Raw genomic sequence first — 27,039 nt, forward strand, 5'->3', positions numbered from 1 at the left:
TCTTGCTTTTAACAGCAAAGAAAACTATAACAGCAACCTGGTTAAAGCCACAGCCCCCCAGTTTGATATAATGGAGAAACAGACTAAAAATGCTCTCAATATGGACGAAATCACAGCAAGACTACAGTTACAAACAAATAATTTTTTAAATAAATGGAAACCCGTGATTGTCACCTCTAACACCAAAAAAACATAAAATTTATTTATTTATATATGTGTTTATATTTATATGTCTCCACACATACACATATATTTAATTATTATTATTATTTTAAATCACTTGTGCTTTAAATAAACTGAAACAAGTTTGTTAAACATATTGAATTAGTCTTAAGATTAGGATATACAAAATGGTGACATTTCTGAGTACGTTTGTAGATTTGTAGTCAGGGAGATAAATAGGTGCATGTGTGAAGAAGTATGCGTCTATATTGATATAAATATGTGTAAGTATGTGTGTGCATGAGTAAACATGTAAGCGAATATGTTTTGAGTATGAATGTATGTCCAGCTGAATGTTAATGTAAGGGAATATTCCCAAAAACTACTGATGGAAAGGAAATGTGAAAAAAAGGATAAGAAACACAGACAAGCATAATTATGTGAAAGGCATCTCCTATTGTGTGTGTTTTGTGTGTGAAGTAATTAAAAGAATAAGTTAAAAAGGTCTGAAGAAGAGGAGGAGAATGTGGACACAGTCGTGGCTGAGGAAAGAGGCCACACCAATTCTACAATGAGAGCTCAAAGTGATTGTTAGCATCTACTAGCATTTAGCACACTGATCAGTGCATCATTTCATGCTGCATTTCAATTGGTTGGTTAGCAGACATCAGTCATAACAGCAGTCACACAGTAGGTGGGTTTCCATTTCCATCCCCAACTGCGCAATTTGAAATTGTGAATATAAAATATGTCTAATGGAAACACAAAAAAACTCCCATTTATGGCAAAATTTTTACGCTACCATGAGGTGGTATTTCAGGCAATTCTAAAGAGCCATTTTTTGAAAAGCTGCAATGGAAACACTTTTTTGGCTTTTCTAGCTCACATGATGCTATGGCTATGTGCTTCTCAGTAGGAACTGGCTCCCTCATGATGCAGCAGGAGCTACAAGAGGTGTAATTGCATCGCATAACCCAAAAGTTGAGTGTGTCATCTGGAAGTTTTGAATCGACATTTCCTCTGTGAAATTATCGACTATCACCTCCCAGAAATCCCTCATACGTGGCCGCTCCCACATATAAGGGACTTGCCTTTCCATTATGGCTCCATAACTCGCCCTCGACTGGAAATAATGACGGCTAGTGTGGTGGCTGCAATAGAAATAAAGCTGCTAATGTTTTGAACGTCCATCACCATGCTTTTTGGAATATTATCACCAGAGGAGAACTCGCAGAACATCATTCTGTGGACATTTTTCGACATTTGATTGTCAGCATTTATTGCCATTCTGAAAATATTGCTAACTTTTTGAACAAATCTGTAATGGAAACCCGCCCAATAAAATGGTCATTCCAAATTTCTGACACTGTCAGGAACTCCCTGGCTGTCTTTGATCGCAAGACTGTGATAATGGCAATGGCTGAGCCTCTCTCACTGTGCGTCGTAGGACCACCGTTTTAGAGCCACGACCAAAGATATCGCCATGTTCCTGTCACAATGGTCATCTTTCATCTGCCCAGAAATCACACAGTGCGAGGCAGTAGGAGGGGGAGGAGGGATATGATTTTTTTTTTCAAAGATTATCTGTCTAATGCCCTTGTTTCAGAATATAGTGACAGATTAAGTAAAGATGACAAAAAATCATTGTATTGTCTTAAGTATCTCTTTAATTGTAATTTAACTGGACAGTTAGGTATGTTATTTGATCTATTTATTTGCCTTTATAAGTAGGGAGGGGATTGCGGGAGGGGGCAGAGGGGAGGGAAGAGAGGGAAAGGGGGAATGATTAAAAAAAATAAAAAAACATAAATCTGTAATATTGTACCTTACTAATGTGATTCTTTAAATAAAATTTGTTAAAAAAAAGTCATTTTCATAAGACTTACTGACTGTATCTTTACACCTAATCAAATTTCAACAGTTGACTTTAACAATTCAGCCCTGCACAGTTGTCATGATATGGAAGAAAACTGATTGACAAAAAAGGTTCTTATATGGGACAAACAAATGACTGCGCCTTGGTCAAGAGATGTACACGCATTGTTTAGTAACTACAGGTTTGATGAGGTATTTTTTAAAAATGAAAACAAATCAACATTTGTATGTTCAGAGATTCTGTGCTTACTTAGTATAAAGAGCAATGAGCTGGTGATAAATTGATATAAACTGCAATCATTTAGGATGATAAACATGAATATGGGACTGAGAATTATGTCTAATATAATTTAACTAAAAAGCAAAGATCCCTCTGTGCTTGGCTGAGATCTGGTATTTTACCACTTATGGTTGAAACTGGACAGTGTATGAATTTAGAATTTAGCAGATTTTAGCAGTTTCATTTTGTTTTTTTACTGCCCCTTTTTATGTGGACCTGCGCAAATTTTTGTTTAGTAAGATAAAAACAGATATTGATTGAGTACATTTGTATGATGAGATGATGATGGTTTAGGTGTTTATTTAAATATGAAACATTTAGATTAGCTCGTTGTCTAAGTAAACTGGAATTGCAGTGTTTGTCAGTTACGGCCCAAATCTCTGGAACACACTGCCTATAGACATCAGAGAAGCCACAACACTAAATATTTTTAAAAAACAAAAACACATCTCTTCACTTTAGCCTTTAACTAGTGCTTCACATTTTGCTTCACACTTACGCACTGCTGCACTTCTTTAAAACCTTGTATTATCCTTACTTTTATGCATTTTTTAAACTCTATTTAGTCTTATTTCCATGAATATTATCTCAATGGGTTTTATTTTCCATCTTATGTTATGCGTTCTGTGTGTTTAGGATTACCAAGTGGGTTTTATCCATGTGAATATGTGTTCTATGCTTATCTTATTTTATTTTAACATGCTGGTTTTCTTTTGTCTTTATGTCTTCTATGACTTTTGATGTTAAGAACTTGGTGCATGTAATGTCTTTCTTGTAAAGCATATTAGGCTCACAAGTTTATTATTATTATTATTAATAATAATATCAGGAGAAAGCATAGGAGATGAGAAAACAGTCTCTTTTTCAAGATAAACTGTAGGTTTGTCCATCCCATCCATTTTCTTCCGCTTATCCGGGGTCGGGTCGCGGGGGCAGCAGCCTAAGCAGGGAAGCCCAGACTTCCCTCTCCCCGGCCACTTCGACCAGCTCTTCCCGGGGGACCCCGAGGCGTTCCCAGGCCAGCTGTGAGACGTAGTCTCTCCAGCGTGTCCTGGGTCTTCTCCTACCGGTGGGACGTGCCCTGAACACCTCACCAGGGAGGTGTCCTGGAGGCATCCTAATTAGATGCCCGAGCCACCTCATCTGGCTCTTCTCAATGCGGAGGAGCAGCGGCTCTACTCCGAGCTCCTCCCGGATGACCGAGCTTCTCACCCTATCTCTAAGGGAGAGCCCAGCCACCCTACGGAGGAAACTCATTTCGGCCGCTTGTACCCGCGATCTTGTTCTTTCAGTCACTATCCAAAGCTCGTGACCATAGGTGAGGGTAGGAACGAAGATCGACCGGTAAATCGAGAGCTTTGCCTTTCGGCTCAGCTCCCTCTTCACCACGACAGACCGGTGCAGAGTCCGCATTACTGCAGACGCCGCACCGATCCGCCTGTCGATCTCCCGTTCCATCCTTCCCTCACTCGTGAACAAGACCCCGAGGTACTTAAACTCCTCCACTTGGGGCAGGACTTCGTCCCCAATCCGGAGGGGACACGCCACCCTTTTCCGGCTGAGAACCATGGTCTCGGATTTGGAGGTGCTGATTCTCATCCCAGCCGCTTCACACTCGGCTGCGAACCGATCCAGTGAGAGCTGAAGGTCGCGGCCCGATGAAGCCAACAGGACCACATCATCTGCAAATAGCAGAGACCCAATCCTGAGGTCACCAAACCGGACCCCCTCAACACCCTGGCTGCACCTAGAAATTCTATCCATAAAAGTTATGAACAGAATCGGTGACAAAGGGCAGCCTTGGCAGAGTCCAACCCTCACCGGAAACGAGTTCGACTTACTGCCAGCAATGCGGACCAAGCTCCGGCACCGGTCATACAGGGAACGGACAGCCCGTATCAGGCAGTCCGAAACCCCATATTCCCAGAGAACCCCCCACAGGACTCCCCGAGGGACACGGTCGAATGCCTTCACCAAGTCCACAAAGCACATGTGGACTGGTTGGGCAAACTCCCACGCACCCTCAAGGATCCTGCCAAGGGTCCAGAGCTGGTCCACAGTTCCACGGCCGGGGCGAAAACCGCATTGCTCCTCCTGAATCCGGGGTTCAACTATCCGGCGGACCCTCCTCTCTAGTACCCCCGAATAGACCTTACCAGGGAGGCTGAGGAGTGTGATCCCCCTGTACTTGGAACACACCCTCCGGTCCCCCTTCTTAAAAAGAGGGACCACCACCCCAGTCTGCCAGTCCAAGGGCACTGCCCCCGATGTCCACGCAATGTTGCAGAGTCGTGTCAGCCACGACAGCCCCACAACATCCAGGGCCTTGAGGAACTCCGGGCGGACCTCGTCCACCCCCGGGGCCCTGCCACCGAGGAGCTTTTTGACCACCTCGGTAACCTCAGCCCCAGAGATAGAGGAGCCCACCCCCGAGTCCCCAGGCCCTGCTTCCCTAACGGAAGGCGTGTCGGTGGGATTGAGGAGGTCTTCGAAGTATTCCTTCCACCAATCCACAACGTCCCGAGTCGAGGTCAGCAGCGCCCCGTCGCCACCATACACAGTGTTGACGGAGCACCGCTTCCCCCTCCTGAGATGCCGGATGGTGGTCCAGAACCTCTTCGAAGCCGTCCGGAAGTCGTTTTCCATGGCCTCGCCGAACTCCTCCCATGCCTGGATTTTCACCTCGGTGACCGCCGCTGCCACACTCCGCTTGGCCTGTCGGTACCTGTCTGCTGCCTCCGGAGTCCCACAGGCCAAGAAGGCCCGATAGGACTCCTTCTTCAGCTTGACGGCACCCCTCACCGCCGGTGTCCACCAGCGGGTTCGGGTGTTGCCGCCCCGACAGGCACCGACCACCTTACGGCCACACCACCGGTTGGCCACCTCAGCAATGGAGGCACGGAACACGGCCCACTCGGACTCAATGTCCCCAGCCTCCCCCGGGACATGGTCGAAGCTCTTCCGGAGGTGGGAGTTGAAGCTCCTTCTGACGGGAGACTCTGCCAGACGTTCCCAGCAGACCCTCACAATGCGTTTGGGTCTGCCAGGTCTGACCGGCGTCCTCCCCCACCATCAGAGCCAACTCACCACCAGGTGGTGATCGGTTGACAGCTCCGCCCCTCTCTTCATCCGAGTGTCCAAGACATACGGCCGCAAGTCCAACGATACGACTACAAAGTCGATCGTTGAACTGCGGCCTAGGGTGTCCTGATGCCAAGTGCGCATATGGACACCCTTATGCTTGAACATGGTGTTCGTTATGGACAATCTGTGGCAAGCACAGAAGTCCAATAACAAAACCCCACTCGGGTTCAGATCGGGGGGGCCATTTCTCCCGATCACGCCCCTCCAGGTCTCACTGTCGTTGCCAACGTGAGCGTTGAAGTCCCCCAGCAGAACGAGGGAGTCCCCAGAAGGAGCACTCTCCAGCACCCCCTCTAAGGACTCCAAAAAGGGTGGATACTCTGAACTGCTGTTTGGACCATAGGCACAAACAACAGTCAGGATCCGTCCCCCAACCCGAAGGCGGAGGGAGGCTACCCTCTCATTCACCGGCGTAAACTCCAACGTACAGGCACCGAGCCAGGGGGCAATAAGTATTGCCACCCCTGCCCGGCGCCTCTCACCAGTGGCAACTCCAGAGTGGAAGAGAGTCCATCCCCTCTCGAGAAGACTGGTTCCGGAGCCCAAGCCATGCGTCGAGGTGAGGCCGACTATATCTAGTTGGAACTTCTCAACCTCGCGCACCAGCTCAGGCTCCTTCCCCACCAGAGAGGTGACATTCCACGTCCCCAGAGCTAGCTTCTGCAGCCGAGGATCGGACCGCCAAGGTCCCCACCTTCGGCTGCCGCCCAGCTCACATTGCACCTGACCCCTACGGCCCCTCCTACGGGTGGTGAGCCCACGGGAAGGAGGTCCCATGTCACCTCTTCGGGCTGTGCCCGGCCGGGCCCCATGGGTAAAGGCCCGGCCACCAGGCGCTCGCCATCGAGCCCCACCCCCAGGCCTGGCTCCGGGGGGGGGCCCCGGTGACCCGCGTCCGGGCGAGGGGAACTCTGGACCACTGATTGTCATCATCATAGGGGTCTTGTGAGCTACACTTTGTCTGGTCCCTCCCCTACATTGCGTGTCCCAGTGTAGGTTTGTAAAATTTGTAAAATGTATTTTTCGTGTACAATTCATATTTTGCAAGACTATTGGTCATATATTATTTTGTAACTTAATTTATTTTACGTACTTTTTTTAAAAAAACTTTTTTATCTGTAAAACCAGATGATGACACATGCTTTGTATTGTGATGGTGTTTTTTAATCCCATACGAGAAGGGCCAGACTGGCATGACAAAGAAGTGAAAACTAACTAACTATGGAGACCAAAACCAGGCTGTAAACATGATTATTTCTGCTGTGAAGTTGAACATTTTAACATATGGTCTGTGGGGATTGACTCACTTTTGGAGCCCGCCCTAACTGGCCACTTTATGGATATAAACTCATATATACTGTATGTATTTATCCACAGTGCGCATTTCAGACTGACCTGAAGTGTTTTTTGGAGAACCTTCTCTCAGGATCTCCAGCGCCATGAAGCCGAAGGCGTTGAGTCTGTAGTTGAAGCTGACGTAGACCATCTGTGTGTCAGCGGCAAGCTTCTCTGTGGGCGAGTAGCCCGGCTCTCCTCCACTGAGTACGTGCAGGTATCCTCCGTGGATCCACACCATGACGGGCAGCTTGGCATCAGGCTGCAGCGTTGGCGTCCACACGTTGATGAAGAGGCAGTCCTCCTGGCCCATCACCCTCCCCGTGCTCGTCATTGGCCGCACCTGAGGGCACATATTGCGGAAGTGGCTTGCGTCCTTTACTCCGCCCTTGCACACCGGTGCAGCTGGAGGGGCCCAACGCAGGTTACCAACAGGGGGCGCAGCATAGGGCATGCCCTTAAAGGAGTAGGCTCCATTTTTCTAAGAAAGAGAAATTCACAAGTGACATTAACCTCTCGAAACCTGAGGCAACATCACTTTTCTTGTGCTGCTTTCAGACGCCTTTCAAGTATTTAAACCTGAGCACACTGGTGTGATTTCTTTAGGAAATGTGAAAAAAAGGCTATGAGCAACTTGGTAAGAAAAGTTTCCAAATGCAAGAAATCACTAGATTTAAAAAATGATCTTAAAAAACCTATGGAAAAATGTCTGGGGAAAAAAAGATAGGGAAAACTCTATTTAAAATGATCATAATCACATACTTAAAATTATTTTACAAAATTCTTAGAATTTTTAAACACCTTTGCCTGGGGCGTCGGTGGCTCAGTAGATAGAATGGGCGCCCCATGTACAGAGGCTGAGTCCTCACCGCAGCAGTTGTGGGTTCAACTCTGGCCTTGGCCCTTTGCTTATAAAGCAAATAAAGGCCAAAAAAGCCCAAAAAATATCTTTAAAAAAAAAACCCAAAAACCCACCTTTGCCAAGGTCATTTCCTTTTATTTTAACTCATTTTTTTAACACATTTTCATTGCTCATAACGTTCTTTCCATGGTTTTGAAAGAAATGAAGCCAATTTGCTTAGGTTTCAAAGAGTTAAATAAAGCTGTAAGAGCAAAAATACACAAACAGATGTTACAAATAGCTGTTCATAACATGTAATAGTAAAACATGTAAAAGTGATGCATGGATGTGCTTTAAGCTGATATTTACAGCAGATTTCATGCTTTTATTTGATTTTTTTTTTTTAACCTTTATTTAATCAGGAGTAGTCCCACTGAGAATCAAAACCTATTATCTGACTGAGTCCTGGCCAAATGCACACTCCCTCCTCCAGTTGACTGTAATATTATTTTGTAAGAACGGGGGAAAAAATCGTACCAAAGTATTGCAATATTTTGTGTGGCAATATTGAATCGATACATGGAAACCAAATATCAATTTTTTTATCATACAGTTTATTCATATTGCAAATACAAATTAAACTTTTGGTAGCCAACTAAAACAATAGCATCAATTGTTTTTTTTAGTCCACTAGATACATTTTGCTGCAAGAAAAATGTAAAAGTGAAAAAACATCTTTAATTTTTTTTCTTGGTAGATAAAACAAGTTTTCCTTTGGAGACATAACTTACAGATGAAAAGAGCTAATAAACTGCATTATATCACAATATGTGTCATCACTAGGGCCCGACCTATATGGGATTTTTGAGACAGATACCAATACTGATTTTATAGTAAAAAAAAAAATCACCGATTACAGATATGGCAACCGATATAGTGAATTTTTGAGCTGGAATGAAAATAGATAATTTTTATCTGGATTGTGCACTGATTTTGCACTGATCTGACTATGTAAAAGTATTTAGAGGGCTGCTTTCTTTAACAAACAACTTATTTTAAACAATTTACTTATTGAACATTACACACAAACAAAAATAAAGAATAAATAGAAAATAAACATCTGTACTGTATGTGTTCAGCATCAGTTTTTGCTGACCAATTAAATAAAGAATATAAAAACAAAATACACATCAGTACTATATGGTCTTTGCTGACCATTTAAATAAAGAAAAATACAATAAAATAAATAGTTAAATTAACATCAGTAATGTTCAGTATCAGTCAATTGCTGACTATTTCTAAATCACGCAAGCATCGCATGTCTGTAAAAAAAGTTTTCTTATCGGCACATATCGGACAAAATATACGCTGATATGCTCCGATATGTCTGTGAAAGGCTCATATCAGCTGTTAATATCGGTTGACCAATAAATCAGTCAGGCTCTAGTAATCACTGTACTCAGCATTTTGCATAATGCAAAAAATAAAATATAATTGCAATAATATTGTATCATGACTAAAGTTTTATGATAATATCTTATCGTTGGACCTCTGGTGGTTTCCTCCCCTTTTATTTTGTATATGTTATATGGTGATTCATATTTCTTTTTTAAGGACGCCTGTCCAGCCAATGGACTGTATATAAAAAAAAAACATGAGTCCATGTCTAAACTCACATGTCTTCCTCTGAACTCTCCACAGTCCGTCGACACCTCGGCAATCCCCGGCGGCAGCGTCTGGGCGATGTATCCCAGGTAGGTGGCGAGAGAGAGCAGAGCGAGCACAGCAAAGCAGATGAGGAAGATGCAGCGTCTGGAGAGCACCAGGAGCGGGCTGATGTAGTGTCTGTGACGGACGTACTGCACCTCCTCCTCGTCCTCCTCCTGCACCAGGTAGCGGTACTCAGTCCTCTCCGGGACCTCGAACGCATCCTCATTCATCTTCACTCTGAGACAGAAAACAGGAAATTCAAGTCCAGCTCACCCCGACATCAGATCAGGATAGTTTACTGAACAGATTTACTTTACCTTAATGCACAAAAGATGATTAAACGACTAATATCCCTGTATGATGCTGCTGCAGTCTTTGCATTAATGTGATAGTACTCTGTTCAGATTTTAGCTGTGTTAAAAGTTTAACAAAAAATGTACAGCTTGGACTTGATAGCATTGCCATCATGATTTTTCATAAAAGTGACTCTGGTATTAACTCAGACCTAAAAACAACAATTTAAACTGTCAGGACATTTAGGGACCAAGGTGCATGTGTGACAGGGCTGTCCGTCACCAGACTTTCCCTTTAATAATAACCTTCTTCTTTCTGAAAAAGGCTGAATGCTGAAATGCATCGAAGAATTAATATATAATCATCACTTTTAGAACCTGCCAATAAAATAATGGCATTTTTACCTTTTTCCTGAAGACCAGTGCCTTGTTTCTGTCCTGTTTTTACTAAATATGTTCATGCCCTTCACCATAGAGCACTGTCTTTTGTGCTGTTACTAGTTTCGAGAAGCTCTCCTGTTTTTTTTTTTTGCTTTTCAATAATAATAATAGCTTGATTTTTGATTTGACCCAAGGACACTTTACAAATGAAGGTAGAGAGAAATAACACAGAAAAATAGATAGTGGAAACAATGTTTGCTGGGGATAACAGAATGAACAGGAGGCCTTGGTGACAAGGTGGGTTTCCGAGAGTTTTGGGGTGAAGTGGGGGGGGCTTTGGGTTTTATTCCTGCCCCAAAGTTAAGGGGGGTAGCAACCCCCCAATCCTGAAATACTGTGGTAAGATCTGACCGTTCTGCAGTGGCAATCAAAGCCTATCCTATATTGGTATATTAACAGTAATTTAGTGAGACATTTTTTCACTGACAATTTTTGTGTGCAACATATCTGCAAACTACACAGGTAGGTCTATTATTCATTAAAAAGTACTTTAAATTAATAAGTAGCCACGCGGCCCGATGATGAAGGATGCAAAGCTATCTAACATCACAGCTGAACAATTTCGCTGTGATCCCAACATGTCCCATAACTTCAGAGTGTTGAAAAAAGTCATTTCATGAGAGACCAGGACAGCGTTTAGTGGTTGAACACACTGTCACAACATTGTTTTTCTCTTGTTCAAATATAGCAGGGTTAGCCCCTGAAACCTGCCCAATTTGCTTAATCTCTTTTAAAAGCATGAGAGAAAGGACATGATCAACTTCACACATAAATTACCCAAAATTAAGCAAGAAATTCGTAAAAAGTTACAAGAAAATTACCTCAAAATTTGTACACAAAAAAGAAAAAGGTAAAAGGTAATGGCTTGAAAGAAAAGTGCTGAAAATGTGAATGTAATTAACTTAAGATATATATTTATATTATATATCTCTCTGTCTTTCTTTTTTCTGTCTTTTAGTTTGTTTTTTTTTTACTAATTTTAACCTAAGCACTTAAACCACATTTAAGAAAAATGACAAAGAAATTTACCTTGTACCTTATTTTCTCGTCATCTCTCTTGTGGTTTGCAGTACATCTCTTTCCAAGTTGCTCGCTGCCATTTCAGCCAAGTTTTCAAAAGAAATCAAACCAATCTGTTCAGGTTTTAAAGATTTAAATGCACGAGAAAAGCATGTTCCATGTAGCTGGCATACATGGAAGGAGAGACGGAACGCGGGGAGAAAATGCAGGAACATAATTGTTGGTAAACAAAACATTGCACATTTGCACATATTAGAGCTACAGTGCTTCAACAGCTACAGAAATATATGTTCCATTATGTGGAAAGTTATCTACATATTGCTGTAAAAATGAGTTCCATTAATTTTTCCTTAACTTTCAAGGGAATTCCATGACTTTTCCAGGTTTGCCATGACTCTAACCCTCATGGTCCCCAGTCTGACTGCTGCATTTCAAAGCTGGTCGACCTGAACAGCGTACAAGGAAAGGTGTGTTTCTGTGTGTGTGGGTGTGTGTTTGTCTTTCACAATAAGCCACATAGTTTTGCTGTCAGTAAGAGGTTAGAGTCGACTGCTGCTGCTCATTAGTCATTAGTTCTGGAGGCTTTGATTGCAGGTCAAGAGGGACTAGTGAATACAATCTTGAAGATAAGAATTGTTTTAGTATTAATATGTTTACACAATGTAATAAAAAGTTGAATTGTTGTGTTAGTCTGACTAAAACTGGACTTTTAAAATACATGAAAAGATGTTAGTCAGACTGAACTCGGCCTAAACTGAATTTCTCGGAACTATGCGGTTTTAAGTCGAGCTATTCTGTACACCTCAGTCGGACTTTAACTGGACTAGGCGTTCTGTGCATGCTCCTAGCCGCCTCGCCAGCCTCCCTCTGTGGTTAGGGATAGGGACCATTTGTCATTTATGAGAGGGGAAGGGGTGCTGCATAACAGGTCAGGCATTTTCAAAAACATTTTACACTGAGGAGGGACTTTTGGCTTAGGTGAGTGACAAGTGAACTTGAAAAGGTAGTATTTTAGTAGTATCAATGAGTACTGCAGAATATGGTTGGGATGAAGTACATACACATCTGTAGCCATTAATATAATACACTATTGGTGCTAGTATCACAAGTTAATCTGCGCAGATAACGTTACCCACAGCAAGCTTTACATTACACACCAACACGTCTGTCTGTATGTGTACATTTTGTAAACAACTTACTGACGTTTGTAATATTGTAAACAGGCATCAACACGGTTACCTATGTTATCGTGTTCATCGCAATTTAATGTAAATATACATGAAATATGTAATAAATCCCACAAAGTTTGGAATCAATTGGTGATATAATGTAGCGTGGAGCATGGAGAAATCACAAAGTAGGTGTCAATCGCTGCTCAAAACACTGTGAACATCAAATCCTTTGCAAAAAGTTCTGTCATAAATCTTGTATGTGTAACATTACTGATCTGATGTCTAGATGTGAGAGCTGAATGCGTAGTCTATATGGGACTACCTAGAGGTGAAACATACTGCAGTCTGAGTAGTTTACACCCTGCTCGATCTCAGCGTGTCAGCTGTGGCAACTTGTGATCCACTCAGGTTAACTTGTGATACAACATCTGTCCACCGTATATCGTAATTTATAACCTATTGAAGGCTAAAGACGTGTATACATTTCATCCCATTTACAATCTACAGTTTTTATTGAAACTTTTTCATTTACATCAGACATGACTGTCAACTTTAATTGTTATGCAATGAGGATAATAGTAAGCACAAGTGTGATAAAATGAAATGATCAAGGGCATAGATAACGTTATCAGGGTTTTTATAAAGTGTTAGGCTATATGTATGGCCACAATATACTTAAATACGCTCATATTTTAGATGCATTGAAGTTGTATCATATGAAACATTTACTCATAAGGATATCACACTAGTACTGAGAATTGCAGGCTCCTGGCTGGCAACATTTTTCATTGACTAACGGTAACGTGTCTGATAAGAGGATGTTGTGTCATCTTTTGATATTATTAATCACCTGTTCGAATCCTATAGTGTAAGATAGATTGATAAGAAGTTAAGCTTCCTACATAAGAAGACGCAAAAAACGAGCGCAAACCAACTACTAACATTTTAGGTGTTATTTCACCGACCAAGAACACAAGAAAATGACGACTACTGCGAACAAAGCACTCGACTTACATGATTATGCTAGCTCAAAAATGGAAACTCACTGGCAAGTGCCAATCTGGCTAAAAGTCTAGATTTCAACTTCAAAGAAATCAAAGACTGCAAGGAAAAAGTAGCAACTCTAAAAAAACAAAGATGATGCTGGAAAAAAAACAAGATGCTGGAACCTCCATATTCATGGTCTGAAGGAGACTGAGGGAGAGAACACCAGAGAGAATGATCATGATCCTATCTAAAATCACACCACAGTGGTCTGAGAAGATGGAGGACATCGTTGATTCTGCACATCGCCTTGGGAGAAATGTTGACGGTAAAAAATCGACAGATCATTGTGCAATTCACCATGAAGATTCACCACGACACAACTTGGCGAGCTTCCAAGAATCACGCAGCATGCAAGGAATACGGGATCCGCTTCGCAGAGGCCTTGACCAAAGCAGATAAAGAGGCACAAGACGCATTGTGGCCGAAAATAAAAGAAGCCAGATCCTTCGGTCAGCCAGCCTTTTTCCGATGTCCCATTGGTTTCATCAGCCCCATTCATAAGCCCTATTCCAGTGCCATAACTTTAGGTAAAAATCAGTCTTGTTACAGTGCGCCTACATATATAAACAACTCTTATTTTACTAAGGGTGGATAACTTATAACTCGTTCCATCAGTGTTTATTTTGACAGCACTTTGAATATTGAATGACTGTTAACTGTTCAGACTACAGTGTTCTTTTCATGGCAGCTAAAAGCAAAAATAGTAACATCTTAATTCAATGCCACGACATCCCGCACAGCGGAGTATGCACACGTATGTGGGCGTATCAACCATTTAAACGGTTCATGCATTAGTTTGTTTATTCAGGTTGCTATTATTTAAAAAAAAAAAAAAAAAACAATTTTTAATTCAGGAAGTTTTGATTAGAGTTTTTCACTAAGGGACACTGCCTTTTCTATTTCTATTCTAGAGTAATGGATCTCTTAGATGCAAATGGAGATTTATTATCTTATGACAACTTTTGTGGTAAATATGAATTTAATTGCAATCTTAAAGATTTTAAATCTCTTTACTCATTACTTACCCTAGCCAAAAATATCTCTTTGTATTCCCAGTACCCATCTCTAACCCGTCTCCCTAACCTTGTCATAAATTAAATTAATTTCCTTGACAAAAGGTGTTCAAACAAATTTATATCTACTTTAACAAATGATCTATACCCTGCTCAAGCTGATAGAAATAAAATTAAGAATACATTTGATTAACTTTCAGTATCTAAATCGAGAACGACATTTTTAAAATACCCAGTTTCACCCAAAACAAAAGAAATACATTACAAAATAATGAATGATTTTTACCCATCTAGTGAATTTGTAAGACTAAGATTTGGATTTGAAAGCAACGAATGTGTTTTCTGTAAAAGTGACATTGAAACAACAGTGCACCTCTTTATTACATGCTCTCAAACCCAGCTGTTTTGGAAATTATTTACAGATAGGTTAAAAAGAAAAAACTCAGCGATGCCGGGCTTAGACTACAATAGTATTATCTTTGGTGTTATATTAAAAGACAAACAATTGGACTTAATGGGATCTTAGCCAAATTCTTTATTCACAAAGCCAAATATCTAAAAACCACACCCGTCTTCTCATGCTTTTTAAATGAATTTCACCTTCATATTAAGTCCCTAAAAATTATCGAATCTAAACTTGCCAAAGACCTCTATTTAGTTTTCAAAAATGATCTGACTAATGAAGCGTAACAATTACAAAATGAACGCTTTAACACTAATTTAATTACTATACTTAAATTGTATGTTGTCTTTTTCTTATTCATGGTTTCATCTCTGCAATATGATGTCTGTTCTTGTTGTATGTAAATGTATTTGCCTGACTAGTTTGTAAATTCATAGAGAAAAAAAAAGTTTTGCGATTCCTCCAACTGCGCATGTGCATGCCCCAGAGGCAAACATGGAGGGCAACAGCCTACCAAGTAATAGCAGCTCCGGAGGAACATCACAGGTAATGTCAGTCATAACGTGCTTTGCATAGCCATTATTTATTTCATAAACTCGAACCATTATGTAAAATACACATTTCTTGGAGTCACAAACTTACATGCCGATGATGTTATCTTAGTGCTATCGTTAGTGGGATAAGAAGTTGGCCAGTGCTAAGTTATTTTAGTTAGTTAGCACTGAACTGCATGATATGAAACATATAACGTTACCCAAAACATAATGCACTGACCCTATATGTTCATCACCACAGAATTAACTATCATGCCACATTTGGGATGAGTTAACGTGAACAAATATCTTTGTGATAATACGGAAGGAATGAAAATGTTGATATGGAGAAATAAACCCCAACATGGTGAATTATACTGCTTATTACACGGTTTACATTTAGTGAAATGATCAATTTGAGACATAATGTTGATCAAAATACAAATTTTATCAATTTATATTTACTGCTTGTTGTATAGATCCAGTCACTTTTCCACTGTTTTGCTTACCCTCCTAACCTTCCCGAGTGCATTTGTTTTCAACGAAGCCTTTGAGAAATCAATCCGTGGAGCGGTGGATTATCATAGCTACCTACACATTACGATGTGTGTAGTTATTTGTGTAGTCTTTGCCTTCACTTACAAGAGATTATGGTACGCGGCGGGAGACACTGATCATTCAGCCCAGAGACATTACTGTAGAGGGAAGGGAGCCTCTACTCTCCATGTAACAACTTACAAGTCATTTATCTAACGTCACAATAAGTCCAAACTAGTTAAATAAGGCAAAAACTAGCTAGGAAAATATCCAGCATTGGCCCTCTTGAACAAACAATGGCCACGGTACAATTAGAATAGAGCCCTTTTTTTAATTATTTAGTCTTTTAACTTGCAAGCTAACTAAAATAACTTCTAATCCCAGTAAGGATAGCACTAAGATAGCATCATCAGTATTTAAATGTCTTTAGCTTGCAAGTTAAAGCAATAAGTTTGTGACTCCAAGAAATGTATAATGGTGCGATTTTTGAAATAAATAATGGCTATGCAATGCACGTTATGACTGACATTACCTGTGATGTTTCCTCCGGAGCTGCTATTACTTGGTAGGCTGTTGCCCTCCATGTTTGCCTCTGGGGCATGCACATGCGCAGTTGGAGGAATCGCGAATCGATTACTCTCCCTGCGACCTGACTCTGACCTCAGCGATGTCATTTCAGCACTTTTTCGATTCGTTCCCGTAAAACCTGGATTCCTGCTTACAGTGAAGACTTTGTAGTCGTAGAAACCAGTGTTAATTTCGTTGACGAAGACTATGACAAAAAATATTCGTCAACGAACCTTTTTCACGGACGAAAACTAAATAAAAACTAAATATAAAGTCAGATATGATGACGAAGACTGTGACGAAATATAAGTGACACTTTAGTCAACGAATAAAAAACGAGACGAAAATCTTAGGGAGGGACGAACAGAGAAGAGATCCAATCAAAACTACCCGTTTTGTGGGACAAGTTAGGAAGAAATCCAATCAGAATGAATCTTTTGAGGGTAGGTTGATCTACAGATCAGCGGAGCCATTTTCAAAAGCTGCGGCAAGTGATGGGACAAAAGTTAAAAGCAGAAGAGCTAAAAAATATCAGAGCTTGGTCGAAAACAAAGAATTGGCTTCAGTTCAAACTTCATTTATTACAAAAAGGAAACAAGACCGTCTGTAAAGTGTGTGGAGCAAGAAAAACACCACCAACTTGAAGCGACATTGGGCAAGAAAGAAAAAATAACAACTTGATTCGATTCACACCCTCACAGATACAGAAGACGTCTGATGACAAAGATGACCATGGGCCAAGTGGAAATAAAGCTAGTGCTGCTAGTGCAACCCAGCAGCAGACCATCTCATCTCAAGGTTTTCAAAGTACAAAACTGAATCAAAGGAACAACAGACCAAGGAGCAGGCCATGGCTAGATGGATTGGACACACAGGTTACCACTCACAACAACTGAAGATGAGGACTTTGTGCTAATGATGGAGAGAGTAGATAGGAGACTAAAAGTTCCAAGGAAAACTAAAATGAGCAATTTGATTGAAACAGAGTATAAACATGAAAGACAAAAATTCCGAGAGAGGCCGGCTGCTGCCCGGAAAGTATGCATTGGCCTTGACTTGTGGACAAAAAAAAGGACTGACAAGTCTGACTGACAAGTCCTCAGTCGCAACACAGAGGTTATTGGACCATGTGGTGTTATTGTTGTAAATGACTGCCCCACACGCTGGTCAAGCACATTCAACAAGGTCACACGACTCCTCACAGTCAAAGATGCAGTCTCTCAAATCCCAAATGACATGGGATGGAACAGTTTGCTTACTAGTGAGTGGCAAAAGCTTTCCTCATTGCATGACCTACTGCTGCCTTTTGCGGAACACACTAAAACTCTCCAGAGTGACACCACATCTATGTCTAGTGATTCCTGCCCTCCTTGATTTGCTGAGCCACCTAACTGACTTTGCAGAAAACACTCGGTACAGAGACCTCACCACTCTTGCAGAGAAAATGAGATCAAATCTGAACCAGCATTTTGCTTGCCTCTGAGATTAAAAATCAATGAAAAGTTCTCACCACTTGCAGCAGCTGCCTGCTTTGTCAACCCAACTGTCTGTGAAATCATGTTGACGTGACTGATGGAAATATCCAGGAACTGCTGAAACAGGCAGAAGACGTGTGGTCAAATGCACTTTCCCACAAACAAGACAGGAGGACAAGTCTGAAGATGATACAGAAGAAGAGATTATTGAGGAACCAGAAGCAGCGCCATCCTCAAAGCAGTTGGCGTTTAGGTTTCTCTCAAAATGCCGCACCACAAGGCCTAAACAGAAAACCTCCACAACCAGCATCAGGCAGCAGATCATCAAGTACAAGGAAGAAGTCTCACATCCCATCACTGAGGACACAGGAACAGACTTCGGTTGCAAAAGAGTGACAGTTTTTATCACAGTTTAAAACCTTTTGCGTTAGACTTGTTAGCTATGCCAGGTATTCAGAATCACAGGTGACCTCACAAGAGGACAGCGCAACAGAGGAAGGGTCACATTGGAGCTTGTGCTTTCCTTAAAATGGACAGAAACAAACTGAACTGTTGTATTCACTGCTATTTACAGCATTTCCTGTAGTAATAATATATGCAACTTGAAAGTTACTGATCTGGTATTTCTTTTATTATTATTTACTTTCTTCTTTTGTTTAATAACTACATTTTTCTGCAGAAATTCCGGTCATTGGAAGTATCCATCAGTCTGTTATGGAATGGTATTAAGGTTTGAATATGCAATACAGACACAGATTTATTGGTAATAACAAAAAATGTCTTTTATTTTGACATTTGAACAGAACAGATTACAACTTTGTAAGTATCACCCTTTTCTTCACATCTCTTTGATTTTGCACACAGGAGTAACAGATAATGAAGAAAGGGTGATACTTACAAAGTTGTAATCTGTTCTGTTCAAATGTCAAAATAAAAGACATTTTTTGTTATTACCAATAAATCTGTGTCTGTATTGCATATTCAAACCTTAATACCATTCCATAACAGACTGATGGATACTTCCAATGACCGGAATTTCTGCAGAAAAATGTAGTCGACCAAAATCTGCAAATATTTGGACTAAAATATAGACTAAAACTAGACTAAGACTAAAAGACTTAAGACTAGACTAAGACTAAAACTCTCATGATATTTAGACGACTAAAACTTGACTAAGACTAAAAGATTACAGATGACTTAAACTAGACTAAGACTAAATGATGTGTTATTCAAAAGACTAAGACTAAATCAGAATTTGCTGTCAAAATTAACACTGGTAGAAACATGAGTTGTATTCATAAGACTTTGCACTCAGATTTTACACTCATACTCATATAAAAACAATCCAAACATGACTTAGAAATTGTTAAAATTACAAATAAGAATGATTAATTATGGATACATCTTTTTGACAGCTATCTTACACCACAGAATCCAGGCAGGGATCTTTTGTTCATGTCGTCGCTGGACAAGTAATAAGTAATGTCATAATTTTACAGCAGACACCGTCAAATGAATGAGATAGTGAGATATGAGATCTATTGATGGGCGTTATTTTTGGTCCCAACAAGAACATATTAGCCGTTGTTGGTACGAAAATATCATTACTTGTCCAGTGACGACATCCTCGCCTGGAAACTTTTAAAGTGTTTATTTCCTGCTTTGTCAGCCTGTTCTCAGAGGCCATGCCTACAAACACATCTGTCTCTATTGCCAGTTAATTCAACCACCAGTCAATCTGTAGCAATGGGCCGTTTCGTTCAGTTAGGAACATTACCAAGTGAAAACAACTATTCGACTGCTGCCCTGGTCTCACATCTGAGCTGGCTCACTCTCCAGCTCCGTGGCACGTTTTTTCTACAGTAATGTCTCTTGGTCACTCTCCCTCTCTCAGTCAGTGAACTCTGCTGCTCGTTTAAAAAGATAGTTGGATTTTTTGCAACTTCCCTCCCAAGTCTCCTTCTTGCTCAAGCACTGCGTTTCGAGGGGGTGGGGCTTGTCAAGGCAACACTGCTCAACACTGTTGACATTGTGCTATTGAAAATGGGGGCTATAATTTTGGTTCACACGACACGCAAGCGCACACACACGCGCGCATAATCAAATACTCTGCAAAGGAAATGTGTGGAACAATAGGGGACAGATTGTGAAGACAACACAGTCGAAGTGAACGTTTCACTGCTTCATTCTTCTGAGTTCCATCATGTCACACAGCAGGTGAGTCTAATGTTAAGTGTTCTTTGATGAAATATGAAATAAATATGACATAAACTACAGTCGCGTGACGCCCAGCAGCGCCTCGATGTGTTTGTCTGTCATACTGACTGAAAACTATCGAATCAAACTTCTGGCACTCCTCAGACAACTGCACAACAAGTGAAAAGTTTCATTACTCACCATGTCCCATAAACACACAACACATGGAAAAGTCAACTCCTAAAAAGTTGAGTGGACGTAGTTATTTCTCTGCTGGGCAGAGCGCGCATGTCCCTTTCTCCCTTTCTCTCTCTCTCTCTCTCTCTCTCTCTCTTTTTAACAATTAAAGGGCCGGTACACCGAGCAGGAGGACAGACACCCTCCCTCAGTGCAGTGCTGAGGGAAGGATTCAGAACAAGCTGCCCCCATAGCATCGACTTTTGGGCCATATAGGGTCAAATCATAACCACATAGGCTACATTTTGCCATACCTTCAGAATTGGAGGAAATTTCTTCTCTGGATCACTTCTGTAATTGAAGCACTTGGCCCAGATAGTGGCAGCGACTTTTGGGCCACATGTGGTATGTAACAAAATTGGAGGGAATTCTCCTCGGGATCACCTCTAAATCACACACATATATACACATACATTCATACATATTTATTAAATAATAAAATATATAATTAAAAAATATTAATTATCTATCTACCTATCTATCTATCCATGAGTCTATTAATTTAACAACCTATCTGATCCTGAGGATGAGGAATATTTAAATATTCTCTCCAATTTTGAGGTGACTGTAATTATTTTGCTGTGGGCTGCACCTGTTTGTGGCAAGCATGTGGAAAGTCACACCTCAGCCAACCCGTAGTTCCTCAGCCAATGGCCAGTAAGGGATAGAGGTTTTTTGGGGACACTTTCAGTGTGGACCACTTCAGTCTTGAACCTTGACTTTCTTACTCTGACCGGCTAACTTTGGGTAAGTGACTTTTTAACATTTTTAAATCTTGATTGTGTGTAAGTTAAGGTTAATGTCTAACATAACACTGGGTTGTACTGACAAGAAATTATTTAATGGCAACTAAATCTACGTTATGGTTGCTGTTGCAATCTAGCTAGCAGGGAAAGTTTAGCTAGGAAAATGCTGCTAACACTGCTGACGTTAGGTAAGCAAAACTCTGATTTAATTAAGTTAAAATTGTGTGGATGTGTTTATCGGTGCTTAGCCTATACTGGTGTGCTAGAATACACAGAGTAATGACAACAGAGGTTCAAAATGCTCTGGCGTCACGTGACATATGGAGGCTTCGAAAAGTTCTCAGAAGTGTCTGGCGGGTCATATGAATACATTATACGGAAAGACAAAACTCCTATTTTCACTAAATAGCAGTCAATACCCACATTGATTTACAATATACACAGAGCGCATCGTATGTAGTTTCATTATTATATTGTTTTTTTAAAGTAAAACATGCTTGTATTTGAAGATTAATGTTAACAGCTAGGGTTAGATTAGCCTGATTAATGTCACACTCGGGAGATTCACACCTTTCAGCAGCTCAAGAGTCAGAGGCAACAGAAAAGAATAGACTGAGTGCTAAATAAGGGTTAAATATGATTAAAATACAAAAAATAAAATATATTTTAAAGTACAAAATATATCAAATCTATACACACACACATATATATGTGTGTATTTTATTTATCTTTGTCTTTCTACTAACTGCAATTAATTAATTTAATTTATATCTAATACACTTAGAAACATAACACAGTTGGTATTTGCCCTTTCTTTTGTAGTGTCCTCTCAGATAGTCTCCACCATGCTTTGCTGTGCTGCATGGGGACGGTCCAGGCGTGAAGAGAAAGGGGGTACGTGTGCACATTTTCTCCACTGCCACGCAGATGAGGAAAATATTGTTGAATAGTGCCAGCAGAAGTAGTCTTACACTCACCAAAGATTACAACTACAAAAAACATGTGAGGTTATCATTATCAAAAACTGCATTAGAACATTTTACCCAAACAGAGAGCACATCATTGGGAAGCCTTGTACATGGTTTAATAAAAATAAGAAACAGGGAAAGGCTTGCAGAAGACAGGAAGCTGACATTCAGGATGAGGGTGTTGTCTTAGTGCAGGAGTCTCCAGGCTCCACTGAATCCTGTGAAGCTCTTTTGCTGAAAGAGGGAGGGAGAAAAGGACAGGAGAGAGGGTCAGACATAACTTTATAGGCCCGGGTAGGAAACCACTTTGGGAGATGAGGTGTGTTTGTTCCCCAACTTCAGTTATGAGACTTTGTTAGTTGGGTTACATATAGTGAATTACTCGCTTGGAAATTAGCTTTTGCTGTCCTAGCCTCAGCATTTGTCTATAGTGTTTCATATAAAAGGCCTACAAATATTGATCCTTTTTTAATAATTTATCAGACTTTGATCCTTTGTCAATCTGCCCATCCCTGTGTCCAAGCTTTTTCATTTGTTTAAAAAGGTCTAGGCTACTTCATTGGTCTATGTTGTCAAACTACTGTTAATATAAGAGAGTGATTTTAATACAAAGAGTAAACCATGTGAATGCATGAATTAGTCAGATCTGTGCTCCAGAGGAGAGCCTTCATCAGGCTGTGTAATATTACCCTCTACTGGATGAAATAGTTCCTCCAGCACCCAGTGCTCCTATTGTTAGTTATCAATATACAATAACAAGATTACATATATAACAACATAATAAAAAATAATATAATACAGTAGTGTAACAATTTCAGTATTTAGAATAATTCCCCATTAAGCCTAGTATATTTCATTTTTCTAAATGACTTACCCTGTGATCTCATTTAGGTGTTTCAGCTTCCCTCCCTTTGCCATCAATGGAAAATCAGCTGAGCTGAAACATAATGAAGACAAATGGAGTCAACAGAATCACAAAGCTAAAGACATTCACCCTTAAATTACTTTTTTAATGTTTTTTACATTCTGTTTAGATGTCGCAAATATGCACCCTTATATTACTCTCCATATCAGTACTGATATATCATAAAATAGCACTCTGCTATCAAGCACCAAGCTGACATGTAACTCACACTGACCTGTAAAATAAATCATACAAGCCTTTTCTCCCCTTTAAATCCCCAATCATAGATGAAATCATTAAAGAGCAGGACATTTTAAATTAACAGGCTGTTAGCTGCTAGCGATATGTGTACACTATATACAGTACAGTGTACTAACATTAGCGTTCTCTGTTAGCATAACTGTTATTGCTTCATAAATCTACTAATTTAGCGGCAGATAATCCAATATCATGCTTTCATGAATATATTTATTTAGTTAAGATATGCTGATAATATAAAAAATGATTCTTTAGATGTGTTATCCTGTTAAAGCCTATCACAAAAAGGTCTCTGCTGTAACTCTATTGCGTTGCTAGCAATTAATGCTAACTACTAATGGAACTATTGAGATGCTCCACGTTTTGCCATTGCTGTGAAAAAAACGGTCCATTGGAGCGAACAGAGATGACGCGACTCTCTCTTAAAGGACTCTGGCCTATACTACAGCGGTAACTTGGTTTGTAGTTTTGACTATTGGCAGAAAATGCTAATGTTAGCAGTATGTTAACGCAGTATCTGCTTCTGACAGTCAAAACCACAAACCCGTCTAGCTGGCCGAAGTATAACATTATTACGCCTGCACAAATTCTATTTCATTAAATCAGACTTCTGCTATATGAAACAGGATGCTGAATATATTAAGAATTACTGTGATTTATGCAGTCTGTTTTGATAAATTAAAGCTCCCTTAATGGTGCAGTTTGCATGTTTTTGTAACTGCGTATTTTCAAAAATCAGAGTTTAACTGAAATGATGCTGAATTTGGGAGGAGACCTAAGTAATAAAGCCTCTTGTAAAAGGTAATAAAAAATGTTCAATGTCTGCTAATGACGCCTTTTCATTGTTCTGATTAGGCTGCCTCTGCCTCCTTAAGATCTTAATTGTATAATATATAAATACTTATTATGTTATGTATAAACATAGACATATAGCCTAGTATGATAATGTTGCAGTTCAATGTGACTGGTTAATAATATGTCATTGTATTGGTTATTGGTTGTGTTTTTTGTTTTTTTTTTTATTGGAAATTTTGAAATATGTACTCAGCTTTGTCATGTTCACTAAAGGCTGGTTGATAATGTGTAATGTAAGACCACTGTTGTTAAATTGCTACTTTTTGAATCACAGTTATGTATTTTATCATAACATGTTATTGAATTTCCTTTCCTATGAAAATTTTGTGAATAAACATTTTAAAAAGTTACTCTTGGTTTTCTGTTTGTTTTTTGTACAGTTGTATTAGCCTATAACAGGGGTCAGAAAATGCCAAATTGGCAGTCAAAATGCTTTTATCAACTGAAGTGTGAATTATTTTTATTAACCTGTGTTCTATTAGGACATATTATATAGACTGGTAATTTGTCAGTTTGACTTAAGATCAACATTTTAAAATTTGTCTATGTTTGTTTGCCTTAGGAGTCAAAGTATAGATCATTTGGTAAAAATCTGGAATAATACTCATGGCTATGTAATTGGTTCAGTTGAGGCTTTTATGGCTATGGGCCATGTGTGCCAAATCACAGGTTGTGGTTTAGTTCAGGTTGAATTATGGTTCAGTTTAGGCTATTCTAGCTTTGGCCCAGATTTGGCCCGTAATTCATTTCCTAAACTGGGCCAGATCACAGGCGTGGTGTAGTTTAGGTTAAATTCTGGGATAAGTACGGATTTTCGTCTTATGGTCTTAACAGAACTCGGCTGTACAGATATTCCGTATCAGGCCCAGGTATCAGGCATATCACCTTTTTGTATTTGGCTTACTCCTGGTAGAAGTCTGGCTTTCTTGTAATTCAGTTATAGCTGTTGTACTGTTGGGCCAGATTTGGGCTGTCATTCACTTCCAAATGTGGACCACATCTTTGCTGTTTATTTGGCCCACAAAAAACATCTTAGTATAGTACCAAAATATTCCCAGCTCGCAATTTGGTACTAAAAATGTTCACAATGCACACAAAAACATTTTTTAAAATTTTTTTTTACATTTTCATTAAAAAAGGTCTCTAATCTCAGGCCTCAAAAACCTGTTCTGAATGTTGTTTAGAAAATGTTCTTCCTTTGTCCTCATGTAATATTTTATGAACGTTTTATAAAAGAACATTCTATGATCTGTTACCATTATAATGTTATGTTGTATTCAGAATTTAACCTTATAGAAACATTATTTGAAATGATAAACATCCTTAAAACATTTTTTGAACATTAGATGAAAATGTTTTCTTTAAAACATCTTTGTAACTGTCTCCACCTTTTTTTCTCCCCCAGTGCTTTGTTTGCAGTGTGTGTGCGTGTGTGTGTGTGTGTGTGTGTGTGTGTGTGTGTGTGCGCGTGTGTGTGTGTGCACAGCGGTAGGCGTGGCTGGCTACTCTGTTTAGGCGCACCTGTTCCTCATTCTGACAATCAACTCTGCTTTCTTATACCTGGTTGAGACTCTGCTTCAGTGCCAGATCACTGTGTTGCAGTCCGTAACCTATGTGTCCTCCTCGTGTGCTTCCTGTAGTATTTTCTCTTGTAGATTCTGGTGTGTTTTTTGGTTGCCTCTGCCCAGTGATTTTGAGAGTTGGTGAAGGTCAATGGGGGGTAAACAGTCTAAATTCTAAATTCACATCTTCAAGCCCTACTGCCATATCCAAATTACCTGTGTCTGAGGTCAGGTCGGTTGAGGGCAAGAGGTGATGGATTTTATCCCTAATAGTTTTATCATAGATTGGATTTTATCATTAAAGAAACTCATAAAGTCATCACTGCTGAGGGCCGAAGGAATACAAGGCTCTATAGAGCTGTGACTCTTGACTCAGCCTGGCTACCGTGTTGAAAAGAAACCTGGGACTGTTTTTATATTTTATTTTCCTCAATTAATGATGAGTAATAGTTTGCCCTGGCATGGCGGAGGGCCTTTCTATACGATTTAAGACTTTCCTGCCAGACTAAACGGGACTCTTCCAGGTTGGTTGAATGCCAATTTCTTTCAATTTCATATATGTGACTCTGTCTAATATATATATATATATATATATATATATATATATATATATGTGTGTAGCAGCATAGAGGTGTTTATCCGCTATCATTTGCCGCTGCTGGTAATGAGCGCTGCTGGTGGCCGTGATGAGGTGGGCTGGTATAAAAGCGACCTTCCTCCCACCAGTTCTTCCTTTTGCGCCTCCCTCCGTGACGCGCCGGAGGTCGCTTGGCCGACAGGTATGGCTGCACGCTGCTTCACCTCGCAGGTTGTTTGTGTCTGTTTGTGTGCTTACGGCATTGGTGTTGTGTTGTAGGGCGATTGCCTGTGCGCTGCTCCGTGCCCCGTGTAGGTGCTGCTGCATTTGTTGGCTGTGGTAAGTGTCTTCTCTCTCTGCGGTATGGTTGATGCTACTAATTGGCTAATGCTAGTGTGGTCACAGGTAAACGCTGGTCGCTGCCCGGAGTCCTCTCTCTCCCTCCTCCTCTCGTGTGTGTCTGTGTGTGTGCCGGCTGTGACCGAAAAGGTATGTGTGTCTGGTAGTGCGCACCGCATCATGTTCAGTCATTTAGCCATGCTAATAGTATTTTTCTTGGTTAGGTGTTAATGTAACCAGCTGATTGGGGCCGCTGCTGTTTTGTTTTGTTTTTTTGTCTCCGCTGCTGCTCGTCTCCACCGCTTCTGCTTTGCCCTGCTGCTGCTTGGCTTCCACAGCACGGCGTGAAGGCTTAATTGCTTGTTCAAACGTCCTGTGCGTGACGGCTGCTCGGCCGCACGCCAGGGGCGAAGCACAATTTTAAATATTGTATGTACAAGTGTGTGAGTGTGCAAATGTGCGGGTTACGTTCTGTTACTTTTGGATTAGTTTTATGGGTTAATTTGTATTTTTTTCTTTGGACTAACCCTGATGTTGGCTACTTATGTA

General features: G+C 40.5%; 1 protein-coding gene across 2 annotated transcripts in view; it reads right to left on the reverse strand.

Moving 5' to 3' along the window:
- The window catches only part of si:ch211-71n6.4 (para-nitrobenzyl esterase), a 40,346-nt gene extending 20,007 nt beyond the window's left edge, over positions 1-20,339 (reverse strand). For both annotated transcript variants that reach the window (XM_042485266.1, XM_042485258.1), the window contains exons 1-3: positions 20,246-20,339; positions 9,314-9,584; positions 6,857-7,277 (exon numbers count right to left, since the gene is read on the reverse strand). In XM_042485266.1, coding sequence (XP_042341200.1) covers positions 6,857-7,277; positions 9,314-9,577 — 685 coding nt within the window. In that variant the 5' untranslated portion in view covers positions 9,578-9,584; positions 20,246-20,339. The remainder of the gene's footprint in view (positions 1-6,856; positions 7,278-9,313; positions 9,585-20,245) is intronic.
- Between the last annotated feature and the right edge of the window lie 6,700 nt (positions 20,340-27,039).

The sequence above is a fragment of the Plectropomus leopardus genome, chromosome 1 (genome assembly GCF_008729295.1).
Source record: "Plectropomus leopardus isolate mb chromosome 1, YSFRI_Pleo_2.0, whole genome shotgun sequence".
NCBI lineage: Eukaryota > Metazoa > Chordata > Actinopteri > Perciformes > Serranidae > Plectropomus > Plectropomus leopardus.